The 24,970-nt window shown below is 44.6% G+C and overlaps 4 protein-coding genes and 12 non-coding genes across 21 annotated transcripts; 12 read left to right on the top strand and 4 right to left on the bottom strand.

Annotated features, from left to right (window-relative positions):
- The first annotated feature begins 419 nt into the window (after positions 1-419).
- Positions 420-492, top strand: trnav-cac (transfer RNA valine (anticodon CAC)). Its single transcript has one exon. It is a non-coding gene; the product is annotated as a tRNA-Val (tRNA).
- Positions 493-729: 237 nt separating this feature from the next.
- Positions 730-802, top strand: trnav-aac (transfer RNA valine (anticodon AAC)). Its single transcript has one exon. It is a non-coding gene; the product is annotated as a tRNA-Val (tRNA).
- Positions 803-1,260: 458 nt separating this feature from the next.
- trnav-cac (transfer RNA valine (anticodon CAC)) lies at positions 1,261-1,333 on the top strand. Its single transcript has one exon. It is a non-coding gene; the product is annotated as a tRNA-Val (tRNA).
- Positions 1,334-1,570: 237 nt separating this feature from the next.
- On the top strand, positions 1,571-1,643 carry trnav-aac (transfer RNA valine (anticodon AAC)). The gene has a single exon. It is a non-coding gene; the product is annotated as a tRNA-Val (tRNA).
- An 830-nt stretch (positions 1,644-2,473) lies between these two features.
- Positions 2,474-2,546, top strand: trnav-uac (transfer RNA valine (anticodon UAC)). Its single transcript has one exon. It is a non-coding gene; the product is annotated as a tRNA-Val (tRNA).
- A 1,984-nt stretch (positions 2,547-4,530) lies between these two features.
- LOC115544326 (uncharacterized) lies at positions 4,531-9,363 on the bottom strand. The gene is made up of 7 exons (XM_030357215.1): positions 9,272-9,363; positions 9,080-9,148; positions 8,928-8,990; positions 7,726-8,821; positions 6,412-7,474; positions 6,201-6,321; positions 4,531-6,072 (listed from the first exon to the last, which is right to left on the bottom strand). Exons 4-7 carry the CDS (start codon positions 8,721-8,723, stop codon positions 5,018-5,020), a joined length of 3,237 nt encoding a protein of 1,078 aa, XP_030213075.1. The 5' UTR covers positions 8,724-8,821; positions 8,928-8,990; positions 9,080-9,148; positions 9,272-9,363; the 3' UTR covers positions 4,531-5,017.
- Positions 9,364-9,452: 89 nt separating this feature from the next.
- On the bottom strand, positions 9,453-12,047 carry LOC115544327 (uncharacterized). 3 transcript variants are annotated; one of them, XR_003976840.1, is made up of 6 exons: positions 11,769-12,047; positions 10,633-11,350; positions 10,469-10,534; positions 10,305-10,370; positions 9,863-10,219; positions 9,453-9,527 (listed from the first exon to the last, which is right to left on the bottom strand). XR_003976840.1 is itself a non-coding variant. In XM_030357216.1 (6 exons), the coding sequence occupies exons 2-6, from the start codon at positions 11,336-11,338 to the stop codon at positions 9,752-9,754; spliced, it is 1,161 nt and encodes a 386-aa protein (XP_030213076.1). In that variant the 5' UTR covers positions 11,339-11,350; positions 11,769-12,047; the 3' UTR covers positions 9,536-9,751. The 3 variants fall into 3 exon arrangements, 2 of the variants coding, with proteins under 2 accessions (XP_030213076.1, XP_030213077.1); XM_030357216.1 differs by lacking the exon at positions 9,453-9,527 and having other exon boundaries at positions 9,536-9,885; positions 10,031-10,219; XM_030357217.1 differs by lacking the exons at positions 9,453-9,527; positions 10,305-10,370 and having other exon boundaries at positions 9,536-9,885; positions 10,031-10,219.
- Positions 12,048-13,542: 1,495 nt separating this feature from the next.
- LOC115544323 (uncharacterized) lies at positions 13,543-18,375 on the bottom strand. Its single transcript, XM_030357209.1, has 7 exons — positions 18,284-18,375; positions 18,092-18,160; positions 17,940-18,002; positions 16,738-17,833; positions 15,424-16,486; positions 15,213-15,333; positions 13,543-15,084 (listed from the first exon to the last, which is right to left on the bottom strand). Exons 4-7 carry the CDS (start codon positions 17,733-17,735, stop codon positions 14,030-14,032), a joined length of 3,237 nt encoding a protein of 1,078 aa, XP_030213069.1. The 5' UTR covers positions 17,736-17,833; positions 17,940-18,002; positions 18,092-18,160; positions 18,284-18,375; the 3' UTR covers positions 13,543-14,029.
- Positions 18,376-18,464: 89 nt separating this feature from the next.
- LOC115544324 (uncharacterized) lies at positions 18,465-21,083 on the bottom strand. Of its 4 annotated transcripts, none has more exons than XR_003976838.1 (6): positions 20,781-21,081; positions 19,645-20,362; positions 19,481-19,546; positions 19,317-19,382; positions 18,875-19,231; positions 18,465-18,539 (listed from the first exon to the last, which is right to left on the bottom strand). XR_003976838.1 is itself a non-coding variant. In XM_030357210.1 (6 exons), the coding sequence occupies exons 2-6, from the start codon at positions 20,348-20,350 to the stop codon at positions 18,764-18,766; spliced, it is 1,161 nt and encodes a 386-aa protein (XP_030213070.1). In that variant the 5' UTR covers positions 20,351-20,362; positions 20,781-21,083; the 3' UTR covers positions 18,548-18,763. The 4 variants fall into 4 exon arrangements, 3 of the variants coding, with proteins under 3 accessions (XP_030213070.1, XP_030213072.1, XP_030213071.1); XM_030357210.1 differs by lacking the exon at positions 18,465-18,539 and having other exon boundaries at positions 18,548-18,897; positions 19,043-19,231; positions 20,781-21,083; XM_030357212.1 differs by lacking the exons at positions 18,465-18,539; positions 19,317-19,382 and having other exon boundaries at positions 18,548-18,897; positions 19,043-19,231; positions 20,781-21,083.
- A 261-nt stretch (positions 21,084-21,344) lies between these two features.
- On the top strand, positions 21,345-21,417 carry trnav-aac (transfer RNA valine (anticodon AAC)). Its single transcript has one exon. It is a non-coding gene; the product is annotated as a tRNA-Val (tRNA).
- A 458-nt stretch (positions 21,418-21,875) lies between these two features.
- On the top strand, positions 21,876-21,948 carry trnav-cac (transfer RNA valine (anticodon CAC)). The gene has a single exon. It is a non-coding gene; the product is annotated as a tRNA-Val (tRNA).
- A 237-nt stretch (positions 21,949-22,185) lies between these two features.
- trnav-aac (transfer RNA valine (anticodon AAC)) lies at positions 22,186-22,258 on the top strand. The gene has a single exon. It is a non-coding gene; the product is annotated as a tRNA-Val (tRNA).
- An 830-nt stretch (positions 22,259-23,088) lies between these two features.
- On the top strand, positions 23,089-23,161 carry trnav-aac (transfer RNA valine (anticodon AAC)). The gene has a single exon. It is a non-coding gene; the product is annotated as a tRNA-Val (tRNA).
- Positions 23,162-23,622: 461 nt separating this feature from the next.
- On the top strand, positions 23,623-23,695 carry trnav-uac (transfer RNA valine (anticodon UAC)). Its single transcript has one exon. It is a non-coding gene; the product is annotated as a tRNA-Val (tRNA).
- Positions 23,696-24,169: 474 nt separating this feature from the next.
- On the top strand, positions 24,170-24,242 carry trnav-cac (transfer RNA valine (anticodon CAC)). The gene has a single exon. It is a non-coding gene; the product is annotated as a tRNA-Val (tRNA).
- Positions 24,243-24,479: 237 nt separating this feature from the next.
- Positions 24,480-24,552, top strand: trnav-aac (transfer RNA valine (anticodon AAC)). Its single transcript has one exon. It is a non-coding gene; the product is annotated as a tRNA-Val (tRNA).
- The last annotated feature ends 418 nt before the right edge of the window (positions 24,553-24,970 follow it).

Raw genomic sequence — 24,970 nt, forward strand, 5'->3', positions numbered from 1 at the left:
TTAAACTCTAACTCTAGTTGTGAGAAGTTCTTAGGAGTGTCTGGGTGTCAACCTCCTTTCCTGTTTTGCCTAGCGTTACTGAGTCTTCTACGTGCACCTCTCCAGCATGGACTTCTGGGGTAACCGTCTCATCCTGGATCGTCTAGCGTGCAATGGACGGTTCGTAGTCCATTAGCATGTCGTGGCGGGCTTTGGCCGCTGTCGTTACGACTTTACAATTGAGGCCTAGCGTGCTAGGATTGTTCCCCGCGGTAGCAGATGGGCGAATGGATGTTTAGGATAATATGTTTCAAATATGTATGATATAACCACTTACATTCACACCTGACCACTCTGACCCTGGTTCCATTAAATGTTGTGAACTAGACTGGACGGTTGATGACGGGATTCTGATGGGTTGCCAGATTCACAGTGTATGTGTTTTCGTAGTGTAGTGGTTATCACGTTCGCCTCACACGCGAAAGGTCCCCGGTTCGAAACCGGGCGGAAACAGCAATACTTTATTGAGATCAACAAAGTTAATGTTTAAATTCTCCTGCTTTACTATCAAGCAGCTATTCGTGATGAGTCTATCTGGAACAGAGCCTTCAGCAGCGTCTACTTGGCACCACGCCACCTCTTCAACCGATAGCCTCGTCATATTATTAAGTGTTTAAACCTGCGCTGAAAACCTGTTCATGCGGGAGCTTCTGCTGACAAAATTTTCTAGGGTTTTGCTCAAACTAACTGGTTTCCGTAGTGCAGTGGTTATCACGTTCGCCTAACACGTGAAAGGTCCCCGGTTCGAGACCGGGCGGAAACATGGTGAAAGTATTTGTATTTAGTGCTCGCAGTTGAGAGCATAGACTGTATGAAAGTTAAACTCTAGTTGTGAGAAGTGTCTGGGTGTCAACCTCCTTTCCTTATTTGCCAAGCGTTACTGAGTCTTCTACGTGCACCTCTCCAGCATGGACTTCTGGGATAACCGTCTCATCCTGGATCGTCTAGCATGAAATGGACGGTTCGTAGGCCATTGGCATGTCGTGGCGGGCTGTGGCCGCTGTCGTTACGACTTTACAATTGAGGACTAGCGTGTTAGTATTGTTCCCCGCTGTAGCAGATGGGCGAATGGATGTTTAGGATAATATGTTTCAAATATGTATGATATAACCACTTACATTCACACCTGACCACTCTGACCCTGGTTCCATTAAATGGTGTGAACTCGACTGGACGGTTGATGACAGGATTCTGATGGGTTGCCAGATTGTAAGTGTATGTGTTTCTGTAGTGTAGTGGTTATCACGTTCGCCTCACAAGTGAAAGGTCCCCTGTTCGAAACTGGGCGGAAACAGAATTATTGTTTTGAGGTATACAAAGTTAATGTTTAAATTCTCCTGCTTTACTATCAAGTAGCTATTCGTGAAGAGTCTATCTTGAACAGAACCATCAGCAGCGTCTACTTGGCACCACGCCACCTCTTCAACCGATAGCCTCGTCATATTATTAAGTGTTTAAACCTGCGCTGAAAACCTGTTCATGTGGGAGCTTCTGCTGACAAAATTTTCTAGGGTTATGCTCAAGCTAACAGGTTTCCGTTGTGTTGTGTTTATCACGTTCGCCTAACACGCGAAAGGTCCCCGGTTCGAAACCGGGCAGAAACAGTTTCATCGTTTTGAGATATACAGAGTTAATGTTTAAATTCTCCTGCTTTACTATCAAGCAGCTTTTCGGGAAAAGTCTATCTGGAACAGAAACTTCAGCAGCGTCTACTTGGCACCACGCCACCTCTTCAACCGATAGCCTCGCCTTATTATTAAGTGTTTAAACCTGCGCTGAAAACCTGTTCATGCGGGAGCTCGCAGTTGAGAGCATAGACTGTATGAAAGTTGAACTCTAGTTGTGAGAAGTGTCTGGGTGTCAACCTGTTTTCCTGATTTGCCTGGCGTTACTGAGTCTTCTACGTGCACCTCTCCAGCATGGACCTCTGGGGTAACCGTCTCATCCTGGATCGTCTAGCATGCAATGGACGGTTCGTAGGCCATTGGCATGTCGTGGCAGGCTTTGGTCGCTGTCGTTACGACTTTACAATTGAGGCCTAGCGTGTTAGCATTGTTCCCCGCTGTAGCAGATGGGCGAATGGATGTTAAGGATAATATGTTTCAAATATGTATGATATAACCACTTACATTCACACCTGACCACTCTGACCCTGGTTCCATTAAATGGTGTGAACTCGACTGGACGGTTGATGACAGGATTCTGATGGGTTGCCAGATTCAAAGTGTATGTGTTTCCGTAGTGTAGTGGTTATCACGTTCGCCTCACTTCAGCAGCGTCTACGTAGAAACTTCAGCAGCGTCTACTTGGCACCACGCCACCTCTTCAACCAATAGCCTCGTCATATTATTAAGTGTTTAAACCTGCGCTGAAAACCTGTTCATGCGGGAGCTTCTGCTGACAACATTTTCTAGTTTTTTTTTCATTCTCACAGGTTTCCGTAGTGTAGTGGTTATCACGTTCGCCTTACACGCCAAAGGTCACCGGTTTGAGACCGGGCGGAAACATGGTGAAAGTATTTGTTTTTAGTGCTCGCAGTTGAGAGCATAGACTGTATGAAAGTTAAACTCGAACTCTAGTTGTGAAAAGTGTCTGGGTGTCAACCTCCTTTCCTGATTTGCCTAGTGTTACTGAGTCTTCTACGTGCACCTCTCCAGCATGGACTTCTGGGGTAACCGTCTCATCCTGGATCGTCTAGCATGCAATGGACGGTTCGTAGGCCATTGGCATGTCGTGGCGGGTTTTGGCCGCTGTCGTTACGACTTTACAATTGGGGCCTAGCGTGTTAGCATTGTTCCCCGCTGTAGCAGATGGGGGAATGGATGTTTAGGATAATATGTTTCAAATATGTATGATATAACCACTTACATTCACACCTGACCACTCTGACCCTGGTTCCATTAAATGGTGTGAACTCGACTGGACGGTTGATGACAGGATTCTAATGGGTTGCCAGATTATAAGTGTATGTGTTTCCGTAGTGTAGTGGTTATCACGTTCGCCTCACACGCGAAGGCCAGCCGCGTATAGCCGTAGAACGCTTACTAGCCAATCAGAAGCGAGGAAGAAAATGCCGCGGATCGGTAGAAGAACTCTTTGTCGAGCAGGAGCGTCTCCCAGAGGAGGTGGTTCGAATCCCACGTTAGCCAAACACACCAAACTCTTATTTGATTTAGAACACTCTTATATTCTTTCTACAGCATGTGTAGATGATCCGAAACAATTCCTTTTCAACTATTTTCAACTTTGTAGGCCTATGTGAATTTTAATCACTTTTTGGACATGTGGAAATAATTAATCTTTGACGATAATATGATAATAAGACCTTGTTATTAAAGGATAAATAATAATCCTACTTTTACTTACTGTTTCTTGAAACGTTTGAATTGAACTTAATGATAATAAAAACAATTCATCATTAAAAATATTTATATTATATAAATGATGCATGAAAGGCACAATATGCTCCACGAAGCAAATAATCCAGAAACAAGTTGCTGCCCTTCGATGAAAGTGTCATATTTAATTCTACATGAACACGAGCTGAATAATTAAACACCCAAAATCCAAACTGACATTGAAGATAAATAAAGTTAACATGCAAGCAAAGGAACAATGCAAATGTACAGAACATATTTACTAAAAAGTGTAAACATATACAATATTATAGAAAAGAGGACTATTAGTTATTAAACACCCAAAGTCCAAACTGATATTGAAGATAAATCAAGATAATATGTAAGCAAAGGAACAATTCAAATGTACAGAATATATTTACAAAAAAGTGTAAACATATACAATATTATAGAAAAGTGGACTATTAGTTATTAAACACCCAAAGTCCAAACTGAGATAATATATAAGCAAAGGAACAATACAAATGTACAGAATATATTTAATAGAAAGTGTAAACATATATGATATTATGAAATGATTAGTCAAGGTCTAATCATTTCATTTCAGAAAAGAGGACTATTAGTCCTCCTCAACTCCTCTTCTCTGAAACCGGCCAGCCGCGTATAGCCGTAGAACGCTTACTAGCCAATCAGAAGCGAGGAAGAAAATGCCGCGGATCGGTAGAAGAACTCTTTGTCGAGCAGGAGCGTCTCCCAGAGGAGGTGGTTCGAATCCCACGTTAGCCAAACACACCAAACTCTTATTTGATTTAGAACACTCTTATATTCTTTCTACAGCATGTGTAGATGATCCGAAACAATTCCTTTTCAACTATTTTCAACTTTGTAGGCCTATGTGAATTTTAATCACTTTTTGGACATGTGGAAATAATTAATCTTTGACGATAATATGATAATAAGACCTTGTTATTAAAGGATAAATAATAATCCTACTTTTACTTACTGTTTCTTGAAACGTTTGAATTGAACTTAATGATAATAAAAACAATTCATCATTAAAAATATTTATATTATATAAATGATGCATGAAAGGCACAATATGCTCCACGAAGCAAATAATCCAGAAACAAGTTGCTGCCCTTCGATGAAAGTGTCATATTTAATTCTACATGAACACGAGCTGAATAATTAAACACCCAAAATCCAAACTGACATTGAAGATAAATAAAGTTAACATGCAAGCAAAGGAACAATGCAAATGTACAGAACATATTTACTAAAAAGTGTAAACATATACAATATTATAGAAAAGAGGACTATTAGTTATTAAACACCCAAAGTCCAAACTGATATTGAAGATAAATCAAGATAATATGTAAGCAAAGGAACAATTCAAATGTACAGAATATATTTACAAAAAAGTGTAAACATATACAATATTATAGAAAAGTGGACTATTAGTTATTAAACACCCAAAGTCCAAACTGAGATAATATATAAGCAAAGGAACAATACAAATGTACAGAATATATTTAATAGAAAGTGTAAACATATATGATATTATGAAATGATTAGTCAAGGTCTAATCATTTCATTTCAGAAAAGAGGACTATTAGTCCTCCTCAACTCCTCTTCTCTGAAACCCATCGGACCCTTTCTGCCTCAAAAAAGTCTGACTGCTGGAACTCCATCCAGGTCATCTCCTTGACCATGCCCTTGTCCTTGTAAAGGGACAACACTCTGGAGGGGCAGTATATGTATTTCCCTGGGATGTCAGGGAAACAGGCATGGACATGAGGGCTGACAGGACCCTGCTTTAGTGGTTGGTGACAGAATCTGCACAGGCGACCTGTTGGAAGCTGCACTGCAGACTTTCGCTTTGTCCTCTCCTCTGCCACCTTCTTCCACGCTGCACTCCTCTCTTTTACAGCCTCAAGCTCCCTGGCAAAAAAGGGGGAGGCAGCAAAGTCCACAAAAGACATCCTGGGGTCTTTGAGGCCTTCCTCTCTATACATTTTAAAGACCCGTTCGGAGCAGTAAAAGTACTTCACCTCAGGGGACTGAAAAAAAAAGTGAACAGTGGATCCATCGCCAAGGTACCTGGACTTTGGCTGACCACAGGACAAACAGTTTCTGGGCACCTTTCTCTCCTGCCTTGGTTGTTGCTGCTGTTTCTGGAGGATCTCTGACACGATCTTCTCCACTGTGGCCCGGCTCAGTGACTCCTCCGGGGGGGGAGCCACAGCTGGAGGGTTGACGGTCGCAGGAGGCAGGGCTGTGACGGGTACACACACTGTTTTGCTGCCTGTGGTCAAACTCTGCCACAGCTGCTGAGTCTCTAAAACCTTCTCTGGGCTGGTGTTGAGAGAGGAGCTGGTGTTTTTCAGCTTGGCCAGATGCTTGACATATCTGGAGATATGCTGGCCTGTGGTCGGATGAAGGAGGCTGTTGGGATCCGTGCACGCCCTCTGCACCATGGCAGCATATTCCGCATCCACCCTCTTCAGAAGAGCTTTGGCTCCATGATGTTTAGCCAGAAGCCCATCGATGGCTGCTCTCATGGGGGCCGTCCACCGGCCGTGGTCCAGGACTTGAACCAGGCCTCCCGTCTTAATGGGTCCAGTGCGGGCGGCTCGAGGAGAGGAGGATATGGGCAGTGGCGCTACCCCTCGCAGGTCTAAGGAATAAAGCATATGTTTATTATATTGTTTATATTATTATTACAAGCTAATTGTATACAGTAGCCATGTGTGAAGTTGTTTTTAACAGTTAACTGTTGTGCATGAGGAATGGTAGGTGGGTAACCTGTATCCATCAAAGGGTGAGGCTCTTCTTTGGCTGTGGCAGATGCTGGCATAGGTGGCTGGAAACTGAGGATCGGCACTGCTCCCACTGGGTTGTCCTGGACAGTGCCATCACTGGTCTCCTGAAATACAGCATCAAATGTAATGATTGAGTCAGTCAGTCATTCTGTCAGTGGGTTGGAAATTGACAGTGTGTGATTCATCTGGATTACCTGAGAGTCTGTGCCCGCAACAATGTCCTGCACTTCATCCAGGGCAGAGGAGTGCAGCTGTGTTGCCACGGTTACAGCAGCAGAGGTGTTGTGCTGTGTCCTGTGTTTGTCCCAGTTTAAAACCACAGGACGACAGCCTGGCTCCACGTACTGCAGCCCGAATCTCTCCCCTGTGTCCCTGTTTGAGATGTGCAGAGCTGGGTATTTTCGCACCCCTGTCACCCTTTGACAGGCTGCGTTCAGTTCCCAAATGAGCAGGGGGTCAAACACAGCTGGCAGCTCCACACCAGGCTGCTTCAGGTCCACAAGCCTCTGAAAGTTCCAGCGCACCACTCCAGTCATGGCCTGGGCCTGGAAGAGCTCAGTGGACACCCGGTTGCCAGTCACCCACTGGGCCTGGTGACAGTGGAAGCCCTCCTGCTGAGACGTGCCTCTAACAGGGATCCAAACAGGTACAGCCGCTCCTTCGCCCTTGGTGTAATTAAGCTGCAAGGTGCCACCGTATCTGTAGAGGATCCCCTCCTCCACCTCAGGGTCGCTCAAGCAGCCTCTTAAGATGTGTATCCGCTGAATCCTCCACACCTTGAACATGGAGGCCTTATAGAGGAGCACATCATTCATGTCCTTTGCCAGGTGGAAGTGATGGAGGACGTCTTCCACTCTCTGCAGCAGTTCTCTGGGCTGTGGCACCTGTGTCCTGCAGTGATCTCTCATGTGCTGCTTGGTTGGATTGGCAGGAGAGATTCCACAGAAGGTGTAAGCGTCCTTCAGCCTCTCGAGATCCCCCTGGTCCACAACGAGAAAGGCTGCAGAGAGGAACTGGCAGAAGGAGCTGTACAGAGGATGATGCTCTGACACACACTCTCTGGTAAGCCGGCGCATACAATGAAACAAGTCTAACTTGATGCTAATGTCTACATTAAACTTGTTCCTTGCGGCACTTGTGTTGGCGAGGTTTCCAGAGGTGGCCTCTGTGACTATAGCCTCTGTGGTCTTCCAGCAGTCCCATGACAGGTGCTCCTGAGCTCTGGTGTCCAGGACCTTGAAGGCAGCACAGCAGTCCCTAAAACATTAAAAACACATTTTATTGCAGTCGAAAAAAATATATTTTTGGGTGAAATACTATTAGACTATTCATCTATTTACAATATTAAAAAAACGATATCTTTCTATTCTATTTTTTAATTCCATTTCTTTATATTTGTATCTCAGATTAGTCAGATGACACAATAAACTGTGCAAAATGGAATAAATGGGTGAAATCAAACAAACGTGTGTAAGTCTAGTACATTTTTAAACATAAACACTTTATACCTGTCCACCCAGTGGCAGCATGCCTTCTCCACTCCAGCTGCAGTGTAGCGTTGAGCCAGTCCCTGATACACCAGATGAAGGGACCGATCACACTCTGACTGCAGCATCACCCAGCTCAGGATCATCCAGTTCTCATTCATGATGGCGTAGGAAGACATGGTGCCAGACGACAGCACGACCTTCCTCGCCACTTTCCGAGTGTGATCCGACCTCAGTGCCCGTCCAAAGGTCCCCTGCAGCAGTAGTGTGAGGAGCTGCTCCTGCCTCTGATACTCCTGGACCTGGCAGTTGACCAGGTAGTGCGAAGAAAGAGACACTCCCCGCCAGCCATCAGCATCTGAATATCCCCCGAATGAAGCTGGAGTGTCTGCCTGTCTGAGGTGCCCAGTGATGGTCTTCTGGCCGTAGGCTCCTTCCTCAGCATCCCTGATGTTCTGCACACTCAGCAGGTAGGCCAGATGAGCTCGCTCATACTTAAGATGGACCGCCTCTGTCAGCTGCTTGGTCATGTCCTCCGGTGATCTGCCACTGCGTCTCAGCTCATCCATCACCGATTTGCAGATGGCTTTTTTGTGCGTCAGGAAGGCTGGCACAATGTTATTGAAGCGCTTTGGCAACATCTCCAGCCATTGGGGTTTGTCAGCATGCCAGTACCTCTTACAGGCTTTACAGGTGAGCCGTGAAGCAAAGAGATAGTACTGACCACTGGTGCCGATGATCACTCTGGGCCGTCCAACACCAGAAGAAGCTACCTGAGGGTTGGGACAACCATGAAGGCAGGGCAGGACAAAATTGTTCCTCACCCTCTCCATGATTGCATGCTCCGGCTTCCAAATGAAGAATGGGTGGAGCTGAAAATATTTGGGCGAAGGCAGTGCAGCAATATTGTCTATGAGCTCAGGCTGAGGTGGATAGCGCCACAGGGTAATCATGTTCATTGGGTGACGTACTGGACGTGACCCTGGCCACAGACCCAATGTCTCAAACTCAGTCTTCATCCAGATCTGCTGCTGATGGGAGCAGTTCCACTGTGCAACATCCTGATTGTAGCCTGGGGCTGCTGGCTGCCTGACAGGAGGCGCAGGACATGTTGGAGCTGTAAAACACAAACATATAAAACACTACAGTATATTCAGAGTACAAGGAAATAAAATCGAGCTCTATATCAATGACATGGTTAAACTAGTGTTAAGAATTCTTACCTTCATCATGGACAGTGTCTCCCTGTGCTTCCACAGGGGCAATACTCCGTAGGGATGATGTATCTAGGATGGTGAGATACAAACAGGAAAGTGTTGGCAACATGTGCTTAAGATATAATTTCTCAGAGCATTTAAGAAAATAAAACATTTACTTTTAGGAAGAGATGGACCTGCTCTTATTCCAGACTCCAAAGGAATGCGGGAGACTGCCTTTCTGTGTGCTTTGGAAAAAAGTTGTAACAAAACATGAGCACTATATATAAATGAATGAAAATGTGATTAATTAGAATGAAACTGATATTTATGTGAGATACACTGGAGGTATAAGAGCACTACTGTCATACTTTGTTTCAACACATCGGGCTCCTGCTCTCTTATCCCGAGCTCTGGGGCAATGGCGAGCAGCTGGGCAGGGACCGGCAACAGGGCCTTCGCTGTGGCTATGGGATTAAAAGGAAAACATATAAATGTCATGCAATCTGAATGACATCCAGGATGAAGTGGGAAGGAAACAAATATAATAACCTTTCGCAGCAGTCACAGTGGGGTCATCCGGTTCTGCAGGTCTAGCAGCAGTAGCTGGTGGCTTCGTCCTGTGAGCTGTAAAAACAATCAGTGTCATTTTCCTCACACATTTAAGTTTCTTATGCTTTGCAATCTGACTTTACCTGTTGTCTTTGCAGCTAACTGGTAGCACAGACTAAACATTTTTCATTCAATTTTGAATTGTTGTGTATTTGAAATGTAATAACACAAATCGTTTAAGCATCTGAGAACAGGTAAAGCACAGAAGCAATATAAGTATATAGTAAGAATATCACTGGTCAATCAAAGATGTGGCATGTGAACCTGTATCTAAGCCTCTGTGGTATTTCACACGCCAAATCCTTGAACGACAGCTTAAATGAAGCATGCATATAACACAAAACACTTACCATCTTCGACGGCATGTTAATTCCTTTGGTTAGTTGGAGAGCAAGAGAACACAAACATCAGTACAGACCAGAACACGGCCAAAATAACAAACTAGTTGACAAAAAATAGTAACGGCAGGTGAATTCTGTTGTAAACAGAATCCTCCGTCCGCACTGATGAAGAAAAACCTTTCGTTGGATCCACAGCTGCTCTTCCCTGGACTGCTGCTGGTGGGCCTGAAAGCACCGGGGACATTTGATCAAGTACCGGAAGAGTTACGGTTTCACCCTTGATGATCCACCTGCTTACTCCGGTGTCAAATAAAGATGGAGACAGGTTCAACATCTGTCTCTCCAGTTCCTCGTCCTCCTCCATCACTAGGAGATTAAACAAAACATTCATTGTGTTTTAGGTACATTCAAAGATCATGAAGTCAGTATTTGAATATTGTTGTGAACTGACCTAGAGTGCCTGCTGTTGGGGTGGAGGCAGTAGATGTGGTGGAGGCAGTAGATGTGGTGGAGCCTTCTGCAGGTGTTTGACAGGAGATTAAACAAAACATTCATTGTGTTTTAGGTACATTCAAAGATCATGAAGTCAGTATTTGAATATTGTTGTGAACTGACCTAGAGTGCCTGCTGTTGGGGTGGAGGCAGTAGATGTGGTGGAGGCAGTAGATGTGGTGGAGCCTTCTGCAGGTGTTGGACAGGAGATTAAACAAAACATTCATTGTGTTTTAGGTACATTCAAAGATCATGAAGTCAGTATTTGAATATTGTTGTGAACTGACCTAGAGTGCCTGATGTTGGGATGGAGGCAGTAGATGTAGTGGAGCCTTCTGCAGGTGTTGGACAGGATTCAGCCCTTTCCTGCTTGAGGATGTACTGCTGCAGGTTGTACATCTTGCTGTTTTTGATGCACTTTTGGCGTGAGATGTAGGCAGCATAACCATCCGCCCTGCTCTCCCAGATCTGCCTCCAGGTGGTTTTGGCCCTGCGACCAAAGCCGACAATATTGTCCCCCTCTGACGCCACAGGTTCAGCAGGGTTCCTGGAGATCAGGTAGTTCCTCAGGTCCTGTATTTCCTGGAAGCTCCTGGCATAGTCCAGAAAAGACAGCAGGCTGTCCTTACTGTGTCCCTGTGGGTTGAAGGTCCCGGCTCTCTCCTCATCGTCTACCTTTTTCATCAGGTAGATGGTGTAGCCAACATCGTTCTCGAGGAGCCACTTGAACGATTTTCCCTGGTACTTGCCAAACTGCAGCAGGTACTCTCCCATCACCTCCTGTCGGTCCGACACATCCCCTCCTCGCTGGATGACCACAGTGCGAGCGCTGGTCTTCACTAGCTCAGGTTTCTCAGCGGGACTATTGACCTGAAGCCCAGGATTATGTTTTATCCTCATGGCCTCAGAGGATGGGTCCTGCCGCAGATGACCCGATGGTCCCCTCCTAAATGTCACCGTCATCTTTCCGGGGAAGAAGCTGACGGGATTCATGATTTCTTTTCACTGCAAAAAATAATGCATATTACATAGTTGTATATGATTATACAGTAAGAGTAGCTAGTATAAGTTATATTGTAATGTAGTAATAATTAAAGCTATATAATAATACTGTTATATTAACAGCATTATTCATATCAAAATTAATGAGCATTTGTAATGAGTCTAGTGGGTTTAACCCACGTAAATTAACTTAACTTAACTGAGACAATACTAATCCCCCTTCAGATAGTAGTCAGAGAGTATCGATTAATGAGGGGTATTTGTATTTATATATATATAGATAGAGATATTTCAGTGTGACGCTGACTTGACAGATGGCTCTTACAGTGTGTACACAGTAATATTATTTAGAAGCTGTTGTAACATATAACGTTACGTATAAAAGTGAATTTACGAGTTAAAAACAATAGGTCCAACTTACAATTGAAAAGCTAACTTGTTGTTGTTAACTTGGTGTCTCCTGGCGAAAAGTTAACTTGTCCACGGATGAAAATAATTGTCAACTCTTCCAGAACGTTCAACGCCCGAGAACGTTCGATGCTGTCTGTCACTCAGAAAATAAATCATCCCCTTACTTCTGCCGAGGGGGGAAACAGCGCCACCAAAATCCCGCTTGTGGCCAGAAAAATATTACATCCGTAGTGATAAGAACTACCATAGAGAATGAATGGGAAAAGTTAAGGAAGTTAAGGACGACTATTCTCGGCTCCCACGCGAAGGCCAGCCGCGTATAGCCGTAGAACGCTTACTAGCCAATCAGAAGCGAGGAAGAAAATGCCGCGGATCGGTAGAAGAACTCTTTGTCGAGCAGGAGCGTCTCCCAGAGGAGGTGGTTCGAATCCCACGTTAGCCAAACACACCAAACTCTTATTTGATTTAGAACACTCTTATATTCTTTCTACAGCATGTGTAGATGATCCGAAACAATTCCTTTTCAACTATTTTCAACTTTGTAGGCCTATGTGAATTTTAATCACTTTTTGGACATGTGGAAATAATTAATCTTTGACGATAATATGATAATAAGACCTTGTTATTAAAGGATAAATAATAATCCTACTTTTACTTACTGTTTCTTGAAACGTTTGAATTGAACTTAATGATAATAAAAACAATTCATCATTAAAAATATTTATATTATATAAATGATGCATGAAAGGCACAATATGCTCCACGAAGCAAATAATCCAGAAACAAGTTGCTGCCCTTCGATGAAAGTGTCATATTTAATTCTACATGAACACGAGCTGAATAATTAAACACCCAAAATCCAAACTGACATTGAAGATAAATAAAGTTAACATGCAAGCAAAGGAACAATGCAAATGTACAGAACATATTTACTAAAAAGTGTAAACATATACAATATTATAGAAAAGAGGACTATTAGTTATTAAACACCCAAAGTCCAAACTGATATTGAAGATAAATCAAGATAATATGTAAGCAAAGGAACAATTCAAATGTACAGAATATATTTACAAAAAAGTGTAAACATATACAATATTATAGAAAAGTGGACTATTAGTTATTAAACACCCAAAGTCCAAACTGAGATAATATATAAGCAAAGGAACAATACAAATGTACAGAATATATTTAATAGAAAGTGTAAACATATATGATATTATGAAATGATTAGTCAAGGTCTAATCATTTCATTTCAGAAAAGAGGACTATTAGTCCTCCTCAACTCCTCTTCTCTGAAACCGGCCAGCCGCGTATAGCCGTAGAACGCTTACTAGCCAATCAGAAGCGAGGAAGAAAATGCCGCGGATCGGTAGAAGAACTCTTTGTCGAGCAGGAGCGTCTCCCAGAGGAGGTGGTTCGAATCCCACGTTAGCCAAACACACCAAACTCTTATTTGATTTAGAACACTCTTATATTCTTTCTACAGCATGTGTAGATGATCCGAAACAATTCCTTTTCAACTATTTTCAACTTTGTAGGCCTATGTGAATTTTAATCACTTTTTGGACATGTGGAAATAATTAATCTTTGACGATAATATGATAATAAGACCTTGTTATTAAAGGATAAATAATAATCCTACTTTTACTTACTGTTTCTTGAAACGTTTGAATTGAACTTAATGATAATAAAAACAATTCATCATTAAAAATATTTATATTATATAAATGATGCATGAAAGGCACAATATGCTCCACGAAGCAAATAATCCAGAAACAAGTTGCTGCCCTTCGATGAAAGTGTCATATTTAATTCTACATGAACACGAGCTGAATAATTAAACACCCAAAATCCAAACTGACATTGAAGATAAATAAAGTTAACATGCAAGCAAAGGAACAATGCAAATGTACAGAACATATTTACTAAAAAGTGTAAACATATACAATATTATAGAAAAGAGGACTATTAGTTATTAAACACCCAAAGTCCAAACTGATATTGAAGATAAATCAAGATAATATGTAAGCAAAGGAACAATTCAAATGTACAGAATATATTTACAAAAAAGTGTAAACATATACAATATTATAGAAAAGTGGACTATTAGTTATTAAACACCCAAAGTCCAAACTGAGATAATATATAAGCAAAGGAACAATACAAATGTACAGAATATATTTAATAGAAAGTGTAAACATATATGATATTATGAAATGATTAGTCAAGGTCTAATCATTTCATTTCAGAAAAGAGGACTATTAGTCCTCCTCAACTCCTCTTCTCTGAAACCCATCGGACCCTTTCTGCCTCAAAAAAGTCTGACTGCTGGAACTCCATCCAGGTCATCTCCTTGACCATGCCCTTGTCCTTGTAAAGGGACAACACTCTGGAGGGGCAGTATATGTATTTCCCTGGGATGTCAGGGAAACAGGCATGGACATGAGGGCTGACAGGACCCTGCTTTAGTGGTTGGTGACAGAATCTGCACAGGCGACCTGTTGGAAGCTGCACTGCAGACTTTCGCTTTGTCCTCTCCTCTGCCACCTTCTTCCACGCTGCACTCCTCTCTTTTACAGCCTCAAGCTCCCTGGCAAAAAAGGGGGAGGCAGCAAAGTCCACAAAAGACATCCTGGGGTCTTTGAGGCCTTCCTCTCTATACATTTTAAAGACCCGTTCGGAGCAGTAAAAGTACTTCACCTCAGGGGACTGAAAAAAAAAGTGAACAGTGGATCCATCGCCAAGGTACCTGGACTTTGGCTGACCACAGGACAAACAGTTTCTGGGCACCTTTCTCTCCTGCCTTGGTTGTTGCTGCTGTTTCTGGAGGATCTCTGACACGATCTTCTCCACTGTGGCCCGGCTCAGTGACTCCTCCGGGGGGGGAGCCACAGCTGGAGGGTTGACGGTCGCAGGAGGCAGGGCTGTGACGGGTACACACACTGTTTTGCTGCCTGTGGTCAAACTCTGCCACAGCTGCTGAGTCTCTAAAACCTTCTCTGGGCTGGTGTTGAGAGAGGAGCTGGTGTTTTTCAGCTTGGCCAGATGCTTGACATATCTGGAGATATGCTGGCCTGTGGTCGGATGAAGGAGGCTGTTGGGATCCGTGCACGCCCTCTGCACCATGGCAGCATATTCCGCATCCACCCTCTTCAGAAGAGCTTTGGCTCCATGATGTTTAGCCAGAAGCCCATCGATGGCTGCTCTCATGGGGGCCGTCCACCGGCCGTGGTCCAGGACTTGAACCAGGCCTCCCGTCTTAATGGGTCCAGTGCGGGCGGCTCGAGGAGAGGAGGATATGGGCAGTGGCGCTACCCCTCGCAGGTCTAAGGAATAAAGCATATGTTTATTATATTGTTTATATTATTATTACAAGCTAATTGTATACAGTAGCCATGTGTGAAGTTGTTTTTAACAGTTAACTGTTGTGCATGAGGAATGGTAGGTGGGTAACCTGTATCCATCAAAGGGTGAGGCTCTTCTTTGGCTGTGGCAGATGCTGGCATAGGTGGCTGGAAACTGAGGATCGGCACTGCTCCCACTGGGTTGTCCTGGACAGTGCCATCACTGGTCTCCTGAAATACAGCATCAAATGTAATGATTGAGTCAGTCAGTCATTCTGTCAGTGGGTTGGAAATTGACAGTGTGTGATTCATCTGGATTACCTGAGAGTCTGTGCCCGCAACAATGTCCTGCACTTCATCCAGGGCAGAGGAGTGCAGCTGTGTTGCCACGGTTACAGCAGCAGAGGTGTTGTGCTGTGTCCTGTGTTTGTCCCAGTTTAAAACCACAGGACGACAGCCTGGCTCCACGTACTGCAGCCCGAATCTCTCCCCTGTGTCCCTGTTTGAGATGTGCAGAGCTGGGTATTTTCGCACCCCTGTCACCCTTTGACAGGCTGCGTTCAGTTCCCAAATGAGCAGGGGGTCAAACACAGCTGGCAGCTCCACACCAGGCTGCTTCAGGTCCACAAGCCTCTGAAAGTTCCAGCGCACCACTCCAGTCATGGCCTGGGCCTGGAAGAGCTCAGTGGACACCCGGTTGCCAGTCACCCACTGGGCCTGGTGACAGTGGAAGCCCTCCTGCTGAGACGTGCCTCTAACAGGGATCCAAACAGGTACAGCCGCTCCTTCGCCCTTGGTGTAATTAAGCTGCAAGGTGCCACCGTATCTGTAGAGGATCCCCTCCTCCACCTCAGGGTCGCTCAAGCAGCCTCTTAAGATGTGTATCCGCTGAATCCTCCACACCTTGAACATGGAGGCCTTATAGAGGAGCACATCATTCATGTCCTTTGCCAGGTGGAAGTGATGGAGGACGTCTTCCACTCTCTGCAGCAGTTCTCTGGGCTGTGGCACCTGTGTCCTGCAGTGATCTCTCATGTGCTGCTTGGTTGGATTGGCAGGAGAGATTCCACAGAAGGTGTAAGCGTCCTTCAGCCTCTCGAGATCCCCCTGGTCCACAACGAGAAAGGCTGCAGAGAGGAACTGGCAGAAGGAGCTGTACAGAGGATGATGCTCTGACACACACTCTCTGGTAAGCCGGCGCATACAATGAAACAAGTCTAACTTGATGCTAATGTCTACATTAAACTTGTTCCTTGCGGCACTTGTGTTGGCGAGGTTTCCAGAGGTGGCCTCTGTGACTATAGCCTCTGTGGTCTTCCAGCAGTCCCATGACAGGTGCTCCTGAGCTCTGGTGTCCAGGACCTTGAAGGCAGCACAGCAGTCCCTAAAACATTAAAAACACATTTTATTGCAGTCGAAAAAAATATATTTTTGGGTGAAATACTATTAGACTATTCATCTATTTACAATATTAAAAAAACGATATCTTTCTATTCTATTTTTTAATTCCATTTCTTTATATTTGTATCTCAGATTAGTCAGATGACACAATAAACTGTGCAAAATGGAATAAATGGGTGAAATCAAACAAACGTGTGTAAGTCTAGTACATTTTTAAACATAAACACTTTATACCTGTCCACCCAGTGGCAGCATGCCTTCTCCACTCCAGCTGCAGTGTAGCGTTGAGCCAGTCCCTGATACACCAGATGAAGGGACCGATCACACTCTGACTGCAGCATCACCCAGCTCAGGATCATCCAGTTCTCATTCATGATGGCGTAGGAAGACATGGTGCCAGACGACAGCACGACCTTCCTCGCCACTTTCCGAGTGTGATCCGACCTCAGTGCCCGTCCAAAGGTCCCCTGCAGCAGTAGTGTGAGGAGCTGCTCCTGCCTCTGATACTCCTGGACCTGGCAGTTGACCAGGTAGTGCGAAGAAAGAGACACTCCCCGCCAGCCATCAGCATCTGAATATCCCCCGAATGAAGCTGGAGTGTCTGCCTGTCTGAGGTGCCCAGTGATGGTCTTCTGGCCGTAGGCTCCTTCCTCAGCATCCCTGATGTTCTGCACACTCAGCAGGTAGGCCAGATGAGCTCGCTCATACTTAAGATGGACCGCCTCTGTCAGCTGCTTGGTCATGTCCTCCGGTGATCTGCCACTGCGTCTCAGCTCATCCATCACCGATTTGCAGATGGCTTTTTTGTGCGTCAGGAAGGCTGGCACAATGTTATTGAAGCGCTTTGGCAACATCTCCAGCCATTGGGGTTTGTCAGCATGCCAGTACCTCTTACAGGCTTTACAGGTGAGCCGTGAAGCAAAGAGATAGTACTGACCACTGGTGCCGATGATCACTCTGGGCCGTCCAACACCAGAAGAAGCTACCTGAGGGTTGGGACAACCATGAAGGCAGGGCAGGACAAAATTGTTCCTCACCCTCTCCATGATTGCATGCTCCGGCTTCCAAATGAAGAATGGGTGGAGCTGAAAATATTTGGGCGAAGGCAGTGCAGCAATATTGTCTATGAGCTCAGGCTGAGGTGGATAGCGCCACAGGGTAATCATGTTCATTGGGTGACGTACTGGACGTGACCCTGGCCACAGACCCAATGTCTCAAACTCAGTCTTCATCCAGATCTGCTGCTGATGGGAGCAGTTCCACTGTGCAACATCCTGATTGTAGCCTGGGGCTGCTGGCTGCCTGACAGGAGGCGCAGGACATGTTGGAGCTGTAAAACACAAACATATAAAACACTACAGTATATTCAGAGTACAAGGAAATAAAATCGAGCTCTATATCAATGACATGGTTAAACTAGTGTTAAGAATTCTTACCTTCATCATGGACAGTGTCTCCCTGTGCTTCCACAGGGGCAATACTCCGTAGGGATGATGTATCTAGGATGGTGAGATACAAACAGGAAAGTGTTGGCAACATGTGCTTAAGATATAATTTCTCAGAGCATTTAAGAAAATAAAACATTTACTTTTAGGAAGAGATGGACCTGCTCTTATTCCAGACTCCAAAGGAATGCGGGAGACTGCCTTTCTGTGTGCTTTGGAAAAAAGTTGTAACAAAACATGAGCACTATATATAAATGAATGAAAATGTGATTAATTAGAATGAAACTGATATTTATGTGAGATACACTGGAGGTATAAGAGCACTACTGTCATACTTTGTTTCAACACATCGGGCTCCTGCTCTCTTATCCCGAGCTCTGGGGCAATGGCGAGCAGCTGGGCAGGGACCGGCAACAGGGCCTTCGCTGTGGCTATGGGATTAAAAGGAAAACATATAAATGTCATGCAATCTGAATGACATCCAGGATGAAGTGGGAAGGAAACAAATATAATAACCTTTCGCAGCAGTCACAGTGGGGTCATCCGGTTCTGCAGGTCTAGCAGCAGTAGCTGGTGGCTTCGTCCTGTGAGCTGTAAAAACAATCAGTGTCATTTTCCTCACACATTTAAGTTTCTTATGCTTTGCAATCTGACTTTACCTGTTGTCTTTGCAGCTAACTGGTAGCACAGACTAAACATTTTTCATTCAATTTTGAATTGTTGTGTATTTGAAATGTAATAACACAAATCGTTTAAGCATCTGAGAACAGGTAAAGCACAGAAGCAATATAAGTATATAGTAAGAATATCACTGGTCAATCAAAGATGTGGCATGTGAACCTGTATCTAAGCCTCTGTGGTATTTCACACGCCAAATCCTTGAACGACAGCTTAAATGAAGCATGCATATAACACAAAACACTTACCATCTTCGACGGCATGTTAATTCCTTTGGTTAGTTGGAGAGCAAGAGAACACAAACATCAGTACAGACCAGAACACGGCCAAAATAACAAACTAGTTGACAAAAAATAGTAACGGCAGGTGAATTCTGTTGTAAACAGAATCCTCCGTCCGCACTGATGAAGAAAAACCTTTCGTTGGATCCACAGCTGCTCTTCCCTGGACTGCTGCTGGTGGGCCTGAAAGCACCGGGGACATTTGATCAAGTACCGGAAGAGTTACGGTTTCACCCTTGATGATCCACCTGCTTACTCCGGTGTCAAATAAAGATGGAGACAGGTTCAACATCTGTCTCTCCAGTTCCTCGTCCTCCTCCATCACTAGGAGATTAAACAAAACATTCATTGTGTTTTAGGTACATTCAAAGATCATGAAGTCAGTATTTGAATATTGTTGTGAACTGACCTAGAGTGCCTGCTGTTGGGGTGGAGGCAGTAGATGTGGTGGAGGCAGTAGATGTGGTGGAGCCTTCTGCAGGTGTTTGACAGGAGATTAAACAAAACATTCATTGTGTTTTAGGTACATTCAAAGATCATGAAGTCAGTATTTGAATATTGTTGTGAACTGACCTAGAGTGCCTGCTGTTGGGGTGGAGGCAGTAGATGTGGTGGAGGCAGTAGATGTGGTGGAGCCTTCTGCAGGTGTTGGACAGGAGATTAAACAAAACATTCATTGTGTTTTAGGTACATTCAAAGATCATGAAGTCAGTATTTGAATATTGTTGTGAACTGACCTAGAGTGCCTGATGTTGGGATGGAGGCAGTAGATGTAGTGGAGCCTTCTGCAGGTGTTGGACAGGATTCAGCCCTTTCCTGCTTGAGGATGTACTGCTGCAGGTTGTACATCTTGCTGTTTTTGATGCACTTTTGGCGTGAGATGTAGGCAGCATAACCATCCGCCCTGCTCTCCCAGATCTGCCTCCAGGTGGTTTTGGCCCTGCGACCAAAGCCGACAATATTGTCCCCCTCTGACGCCACAGGTTCAGCAGGGTTCCTGGAGATCAGGTAGTTCCTCAGGTCCTGTATTTCCTGGAAGCTCCTGGCATAGTCCAGAAAAGACAGCAGGCTGTCCTTACTGTGTCCCTGTGGGTTGAAGGTCCCGGCTCTCTCCTCATCGTCTACCTTTTTCATCAGGTAGATGGTGTAGCCAACATCGTTCTCGAGGAGCCACTTGAACGATTTTCCCTGGTACTTGCCAAACTGCAGCAGGTACTCTCCCATCACCTCCTGTCGGTCCGACACATCCCCTCCTCGCTGGATGACCACAGTGCGAGCGCTGGTCTTCACTAGCTCAGGTTTCTCAGCGGGACTATTGACCTGAAGCCCAGGATTATGTTTTATCCTCATGGCCTCAGAGGATGGGTCCTGCCGCAGATGACCCGATGGTCCCCTCCTAAATGTCACCGTCATCTTTCCGGGGAAGAAGCTGACGGGATTCATGATTTCTTTTCACTGCAAAAAATAATGCATATTACATAGTTGTATATGATTATACAGTAAGAGTAGCTAGTATAAGTTATATTGTAATGTAGTAATAATTAAAGCTATATAATAATACTGTTATATTAACAGCATTATTCATATCAAAATTAATGAGCATTTGTAATGAGTCTAGTGGGTTTAACCCACGTAAATTAACTTAACTTAACTGAGACAATACTAATCCCCCTTCAGATAGTAGTCAGAGAGTATCGATTAATGAGGGGTATTTGTATTTATATATATATAGATAGAGATATTTCAGTGTGACGCTGACTTGACAGATGGCTCTTACAGTGTGTACACAGTAATATTATTTAGAAGCTGTTGTAACATATAACGTTACGTATAAAAGTGAATTTACGAGTTAAAAACAATAGGTCCAACTTACAATTGAAAAGCTAACTTGTTGTTGTTAACTTGGTGTCTCCTGGCGAAAAGTTAACTTGTCCACGGATGAAAATAATTGTCAACTCTTCCAGAACGTTCAACGCCCGAGAACGTTCGATGCTGTCTGTCACTCAGAAAATAAATCATCCCCTTACTTCTGCCGAGGGGGGAAACAGCGCCACCAAAATCCCGCTTGTGGCCAGAAAAATATTACATCCGTAGTGATAAGAACTACCATAGAGAATGAATGGGAAAAGTTAAGGAAGTTAAGGACGACTATTCTCGGCTCCCACGCGAAAGGTCCCCGGTTCGAAACCGGGCGGAAACAGCAATACTTTATTGAGATCAACAAAGTTAATGTTTAAATTCTCCTGCTTTACTATCAAGCAGCTATTCGTGATGAGTCTATCTGGAACAGAGCCTTCAGCAGCGTCTACTTGGCACCACGCCACCTCTTCAACCGATAGCCTCGTCATATTATTAAGTGTTTAAACCTGCGCTGAAAACCTGTTCATGCGGGAGCTTCTGCTGACAACATTTTCTAGGGTTTTGCTCAAACTAACTGGTTTCCGTAGTGCAGTGGTTATCACGTTCGCCTAACACGTGAAAGGTCCCCGGTTCGAGACCGGGCGGAAACATGGTGAAAGTATTTGTATTTAGTGCTCGCAGTTGAGAGCATAGACTGTATGAAAGTTAAACTCTAGTTGTGAGAAGTGTCTGGGTGTCAACCTCCTTTCCTGATTTGCCAAGCGTTACTGAGTCTTCTACGTGCACCTCTCCAGCATGGACTTCTGGGGTAACCGTCTCATCCTGGATCGTCTAGCATGAAATGGACGGTTCGTAGGCCATTGGCATGTCGTGGCGGGCTGTGGCCGCTGTCGTTACGACTTTACAATTGAGGCCTAGCGTGTTAGTATTGTTCCCCGCTGTAGCAGATGGGCGAATGGATGTTTAGGATAATATGTTTCAAATATGTATGATATAACCACTTACATTCACACCTGACCACTCTGACCCTGGTTCCATTAAATGGTGTGAACTCGACTGGACGGTTGATGACAGGATTCTGATGGGTTGCCAGATTGTAAGTGTATGTGTTTCTGTAGTGTAGTGGTTATCACGTTCGCCTCACAAGTGAAAGGTCCCCTGTTCGAAACTGGGCGGAAACAGCATTATTGTTTTGAGGTATACAAAGTTAATGTTTAAATTCTCCTGCTTTACTATCAAGTAGCTATTCGTGAAGAGTCTATCTTGAACAGAACCATCAGCAGCGTCTACTTGGCACCACGCCACCTCTTCAACCGATAGCCTCGTCATATTATTAAGTGTTTAAACCTGCGCTGAAAACCTGTTCATGTGGGAGCTTCTGCTGACAAAATTTTCTAGGGTTTTGCTCAAGCTAACAGGTTTCCGTTGTGTTGTGTTTATCACGTTCGCCTAACACGCGAAAGGTCCCCGGTTCGAAACCGGGCAGAAACAGTTTCATCGTTTTGAGATATACAGAGTTAATGTTTAAATTCTCCTGCTTTACTATCAAGCAGCTTTTCGGGAAAAGTCTATCTGGAACAGAAACTTCAGCAGCGTCTACTTGGCACCACGCCACCTCTTCAACCGATAGCCTCGCCTTATTATTAAGTGTTTAAACCTGCGCTGAAAACCTGTTCATGCGGGAGCTCGCAGTTGAGAGCATAGACTGTATGAAAGTTGAACTCTAGTTGTGAGAAGTGTCTGGGTGTCAACCTGTTTTCCTGATTTGCCTGGCGTTACTGAGTCTTCTACGTGCACCTCTCCAGCATGGACCTCTGGGGTAACCGTCTCATCCTGGATCGTCTAGCATGCAATGGACGGTTCGTAGGCCATTGGCATGTCGTGGCAGGCTTTGGTCGCTGTCGTTACGACTTTACAATTGAGGCCTAGCGTGTTAGCATTGTTCCCCGCTGTAGCAGATGGGCGAATGGATGTTAAGGATAATATGTTTCAAATATGTATGATATAACCACTTACATTCACACCTGACCACTCTGACCCTGGTTCCATTAAATGGTGTGAACTCGACTGGACGGTTGATGACAGGATTCTGATGGGTTGCCAGATTCAAAGTGTATGTGTTTCCGTAGTGTAGTGGTTATCACGTTCGCCTCACTTCAGCAGCGTCTACGTAGAAACTTCAGCAGCGTCTACTTGGCACCACGCCACCTCTTCAACCGATAGCCTCGCCTTATTATTAAGTGTTTAAACCTGCGCTGAAAACCTGTTCATGCGGGAGCTTCTGCTGACAAAATTTTCTAGGGTTTTCCTCAATCTAACTGGTATCCGTAGTGTAGTGGTTATCACGTTCGCCTAACACGCGAAAGGTCCCCGGTTCGAGACCGGACGGAAACATGGTGAAAGTATTGGTATTTAGCGCTCGCAGTTGAGAGCATAGACTGTATGAAAGTTGAACTCTAGTTGTGAGAAGTGTCAGGGTGTCAACCTGCTTTCCTGATTTGCCTAGCGTTAATGAGTCTTCTAGGGTTATGCTCAAGCTTAAAGGTTTCCGTTGTGTAGTCATTATCACGTTCGCCTAACACGCGATAGGTCCCCGGTTCGAAACCGGGCAGAAACAGTTTCATCGTTTTGAGATATACAAAGTTAATGTTTAAATTCTCCTGCTTTACAATCAAGCAGCTATTCGGGAAAAGGCTATCTGGAACAGAAACTTCAGCAGCGTCTACTTGGCACCACGCCACCTCTTGAACCGATAGCCTCGTCATATTATTAAGTATTTAAACCAACGCGGAAAACCTGTTCATGCGGGTGCTTCTGATGACAATATTTTCTAGGTTTTTTTTTTATTCTCACAGGTTTCCGTAGTGTAGTGGTTATCACGTTCGCCTTACACGCGAAAGGTCCCCGGTTTGAGACCGGGCGGAAACATGGTGAAAGTATCTGTATTTAGTGCTCGCAGTTGAGAGCATAGACTCTATGAAAGTTAAACTCTAACTCTAGTTGTGAGAAGTTCTTAGGAGTGTCTGGGTGTCAACCTCCTTTCCTGTTTTGCCTAGCGTTACTGAGTCTTCTACGTGCACCTCTCCAGCATGGACTTCTGGGGTAACCGTCTCATCCTGGATCGTCTAGCGTGCAATGGACGGTTCGTAGTCCATTAGCATGTCGTGGCGGGCTTTGGCCGCTGTCGTTACGACTTTACAATTGAGGCCTAGCGTGCTAGGATTGTTCCCCGCGGTAGCAGATGGGCGAATGGATGTTTAGGATAATATGTTTCAAATATGTATGATATAACCACTTACATTCACACCTGACCACTCTGACCCTGGTTCCATTAAATGTTGTGAACTAGACTGGACGGTTGATGACGGGATTCTGATGGGTTGCCAGATTCACAGTGTATGTGTTTTCGTAGTGTAGTGGTTATCACGTTCGCCTCACACGCGAAAGGTCCCCGGTTCGAAACCGGGCGGAAACAGCAATACTTTATTGAGATCAACAAAGTTAATGTTTAAATTCTCCTGCTTTACTATCAAGCAGCTATTCGTGATGAGTCTATCTGGAACAGAGCCTTCAGCAGCGTCTACTTGGCACCACGCCACCTCTTCAACCGATAGCCTCGTCATATTATTAAGTGTTTAAACATGCGCTGAAAACCTGTTCATGCGGGAGCTTCTGCTGACAAAATTTTCTAGGGTTTTGCTCAAACTAAATGGTTTCCGTAGTGCAGTGGTTATCACGTTCGCCTAACACGTGAAAGGTCCCCGGTTCGAGACCGGGCGGAAACATGGTGAAAGTATTTGTATTTAGTGCTTGCAGTTGAGAGCATAGACTGTATGAAAGTTGAACTCTAGTTGTGAGAAGTGTCTGGGTGTCAACCTCCTTTCCTGATTTGCCAAGCGTTACTGAGTCTTCTACGTGCACCTCTCCAGCATGGACTTCTGGGGTAACCGTCTCATCCTGGATCGTCTAGCATGAAATGGACGGTTCGTAGGCCATTGGCATGTCGTGGCGGGCTGTGGCCGCTGTCGTTACGACTTTACAATTGAGGCCTAGCGTGTTAGTATTGTTCCCCGCTGTAGCAGATGGGCGAATGGATGTTTAGGATAATATGTTTCAAATATGTATGATATAACCACTTACATTCACACCTGACCACTCTGACCCTGGTTCCATTAAATGGTGTGAACTCGACTGGACGGTTGA

Source organism: Gadus morhua, chromosome 5, assembly GCF_902167405.1.
Source record: "Gadus morhua chromosome 5, gadMor3.0, whole genome shotgun sequence".
Lineage (NCBI taxonomy): Eukaryota > Metazoa > Chordata > Actinopteri > Gadiformes > Gadidae > Gadus > Gadus morhua.

What these genes read in the sequence shown, in the direction of transcription:
- LOC115544326 (XM_030357215.1), bottom strand. Translation starts at nt 8,723, where the DNA reads ATGAAGACTGAGTTTGAGACATTGGGTCTGTGGCCAGGGTCACGTCCA. An exon ending in TGCTGCCACTGGGTGGACAG is followed by an intron (nt 7,475 to 7,725) that starts GTATAAAGTGTT and finishes TTAATGTTTTAG; the next exon opens with GGACTGCTGTGCTGCCTTCA. An exon ending in TTGCGGGCACAGACTCTCAG is followed by an intron (nt 6,322 to 6,411) that starts GTAATCCAGATG and finishes GCTGTATTTCAG; the next exon opens with GAGACCAGTGATGGCACTGT.
- LOC115544327 (XM_030357216.1), bottom strand. Translation starts at nt 11,338, where the DNA reads ATGAATCCCGTCAGCTTCTTCCCCGGAAAGATGACGGTGACATTTAGG. An exon ending in CCCAACAGCAGGCACTCTAG is followed by an intron (nt 10,371 to 10,468) that starts GTCAGTTCACAA and finishes AAACACCTGCAG; the next exon opens with AAGGCTCCACCACATCTACT. An exon ending in CCCAACAGCAGGCACTCTAG is followed by an intron (nt 10,220 to 10,304) that starts GTCAGTTCACAA and finishes TTAATCTCCTAG; the next exon opens with TGATGGAGGAGGACGAGGAA.
- LOC115544323 (XM_030357209.1), bottom strand. Translation starts at nt 17,735, where the DNA reads ATGAAGACTGAGTTTGAGACATTGGGTCTGTGGCCAGGGTCACGTCCA. An exon ending in TTGCGGGCACAGACTCTCAG is followed by an intron (nt 15,334 to 15,423) that starts GTAATCCAGATG and finishes GCTGTATTTCAG; the next exon opens with GAGACCAGTGATGGCACTGT. An exon ending in TCACCCTTTGATGGATACAG is followed by an intron (nt 15,085 to 15,212) that starts GTTACCCACCTA and finishes TTTATTCCTTAG; the next exon opens with ACCTGCGAGGGGTAGCGCCA.
- LOC115544324 (XM_030357210.1), bottom strand. Translation starts at nt 20,350, where the DNA reads ATGAATCCCGTCAGCTTCTTCCCCGGAAAGATGACGGTGACATTTAGG. An exon ending in CCCAACAGCAGGCACTCTAG is followed by an intron (nt 19,232 to 19,316) that starts GTCAGTTCACAA and finishes TTAATCTCCTAG; the next exon opens with TGATGGAGGAGGACGAGGAA. An exon ending in AGCTGTGGATCCAACGAAAG is followed by an intron (nt 18,898 to 19,042) that starts GTTTTTCTTCAT and finishes AACTAACCAAAG; the next exon opens with GAATTAACATGCCGTCGAAG.